A 2,092-nucleotide genomic window follows, 5' to 3' on the forward strand; every position below is an offset into this window, starting at 1 on the left:
ATTGAGTTAGGATGCGGTTTTCTTTTGGGGGGCTTTACTCGATACGGTCTAGATATCAAACTTATGAGTTCGACAACAGCTAATTTGTACGTATACCCTTTGAAGGCCGTTGGGTACACCAGGACGTGAGATTTGCGTGCTTTTGGGGTCTTTATCATTCACGAGAGCATGTTTTCCCTCGCAGCGTAAAAGACGTAGCAAGATGTCGTAACAAGGTACGACGTACCGTGTGAAAGGCTAAAGCCTACACTCATGATAATCGGTTCAGATTGGCATAATCATCGGCGATCGCATCTCTCTCTCTCTCTCTCTCTCTCTCTCTGCCATGAGATCTTGTGAGGTGTTCGTGTGCTGGATGATAATCACGGCCATGGCGGTGGCTGCGGTTGCTGTTGCTAATGGCGCAGGACATGAGATCATCACACAAGGTCAGAGTCTGACTCTTCTATTATGCAGAAGAGCTGATCAATAATATGGACGACTTGCTCGTTATAATATTCACTAGTCTTCTTCTTGCTGCTCTTTTAAAATGTTGTAGATGCAGATCAGACGACGAATCCCACTGGATTGTTAAGCGGCGGCAACAAGCCAGGGCGCGCATTATTAGTGCAGCTGCATAATCAGCAGCGAGAGGCGCAGCTGCAAAATCTAGATCGAGAGGATAAATCAATCCCGTCCATGGGGCAGCTGGACGAGAGCATCAGGTATTCCTCCTGTGTCACCAAAAAGTGTATCAAATGCAGGAAGAAGAAGAAGAAGAAGAAGAAGAAGAAGAAGAAAAACCCGCAAAAGTGCCATGATGATCATGGTCATCATGATTCGTCTGCCTCTACCTCCAACTTTCGCTCCGCCATGTCCATCTTGCTCCTTCTGCTTCTTTGCCTCGCTGCATTTGATCTGTGAGACATATATTATGAATGAAACACATCAAGCTCGTCACTCCACTCCCTTTGTGATGGAGTTCTTAACTGGATATTCAATGGCGCACCATGTCATTCTGGGCGAAAGATTCGTCGGGTTTCTGTGTGATTTCCTTCATCTTTTTAAGTACTAGAGTTGATCTTCTCGCAGAACAATCATTGTGTTAGGTTATGAAGGGCGCTCGCACAGGGCAGTGTTTGCCAGTATACGTACCATCACAATCGTAACCGTGTATTTGCATGCTCCGTTACGATGGCGAGAGGGGAAGAGCAATTGGGAATTTGCAGACAACTGCGCAGTTTAACGTGTGCTTTGGCTCCAAGTCCAAGGACTGCCAGCCAAACATTTTTTTTCCTACTATGGAGATAATTGCTACAATGATAAATTTTCATCAACCCAGACGCGAAATGATTTATATTAATAACCAAAAAATTTCTCCTCACATCCATTGGATAATAGCCGACTCGAAAGGGAGTTTAGTCCCTGGCCAAATCCTCTCTTTCTACAATACTAAGAACCCACCAATACTTCGAACCCTTAGACTAATTATTTTACTACACCTAACCTCTTGACTTTTGTGCCTTGGAAAAGCAGCCTGCTTCTTGCTTCCCAAATTTGTTGTAGGAGAAGAACTCTCAGATTCTTGACCATTATGAATTTCAGTACGCCTCTTCACATACACTCTCAAAACATACATAGTAACATGTTGGAGTAATCAAGATCCCTTAGTCCTAAGTGAGGAAGCATTTCTTCAAGCAAGGCTTTCAAATCAATACTTCCATTCCAATCACCACAACTACACTTACCATTGGTCACATCTCTTTTCTCTATCTTGTCTATTGCTAGAAAGGCCCTCTTTGATGACCCTCGAAGCAAGAAGTCTATCTTTCAAGGGTAGCTTCAAGCTCCACAAACCCTTAAGAATGCCATGAAAATTTCATGCCTTGGTCAACATGATCTCCCAAATCTTTCTCGCTCTATCTATTGAGTTACTCCTTGGTTGTAATTCCTTACTTCTATTGTATAGAGCATCTGCAAGTAGTTTCATACTTCTATTATGGCATAGAGCATGATCTCACAAGGAACAAATGTCTATGTAGGAAAACAAAGAGATTTCCTACCTAACTCCCTATACAAAAATATACACGCCCAAGCATTTTTTGAACTAGGG

At 43.1% G+C, this 2,092-nt stretch overlaps 1 protein-coding gene across 1 annotated transcript; it reads left to right on the forward strand.

The window, feature by feature from the left end:
• Positions 1–290: 290 nt before the first annotated feature.
• Positions 291–1,050, forward strand: LOC148021408 (uncharacterized). The gene is made up of 2 exons (XM_087698152.1): positions 291–428; positions 539–1,050. Exons 1-2 carry the CDS (start codon positions 326–328, stop codon positions 901–903), a joined length of 468 nt encoding a protein of 155 aa, XP_087554278.1. The 5' UTR covers positions 291–325; the 3' UTR covers positions 904–1,050.
• The last annotated feature ends 1,042 nt before the right edge of the window (positions 1,051–2,092 follow it).

This window comes from Lygodium microphyllum, chromosome 18 (genome assembly GCF_053477565.2).
Source record: "Lygodium microphyllum isolate KBCC chromosome 18, Lygodium_microphyllum_v1.1.10, whole genome shotgun sequence".
NCBI classification, from domain to species: Eukaryota; Viridiplantae; Streptophyta; class Polypodiopsida; order Schizaeales; family Lygodiaceae; genus Lygodium; species Lygodium microphyllum.

Excerpts from the sequence above, each read along its gene's own strand:
- LOC148021408 (XM_087698152.1), top strand. The coding sequence starts at position 326 with ATGAGATCTTGTGAGGTGTTCGTGTGCTGGATGATAATCACGGCCATG. Across the intron at positions 429-538 it reads ACATGAGATCATCACACAAG|ATGCAGATCAGACGACGAAT; the intron begins GTCAGAGTCTGA and ends AAAATGTTGTAG.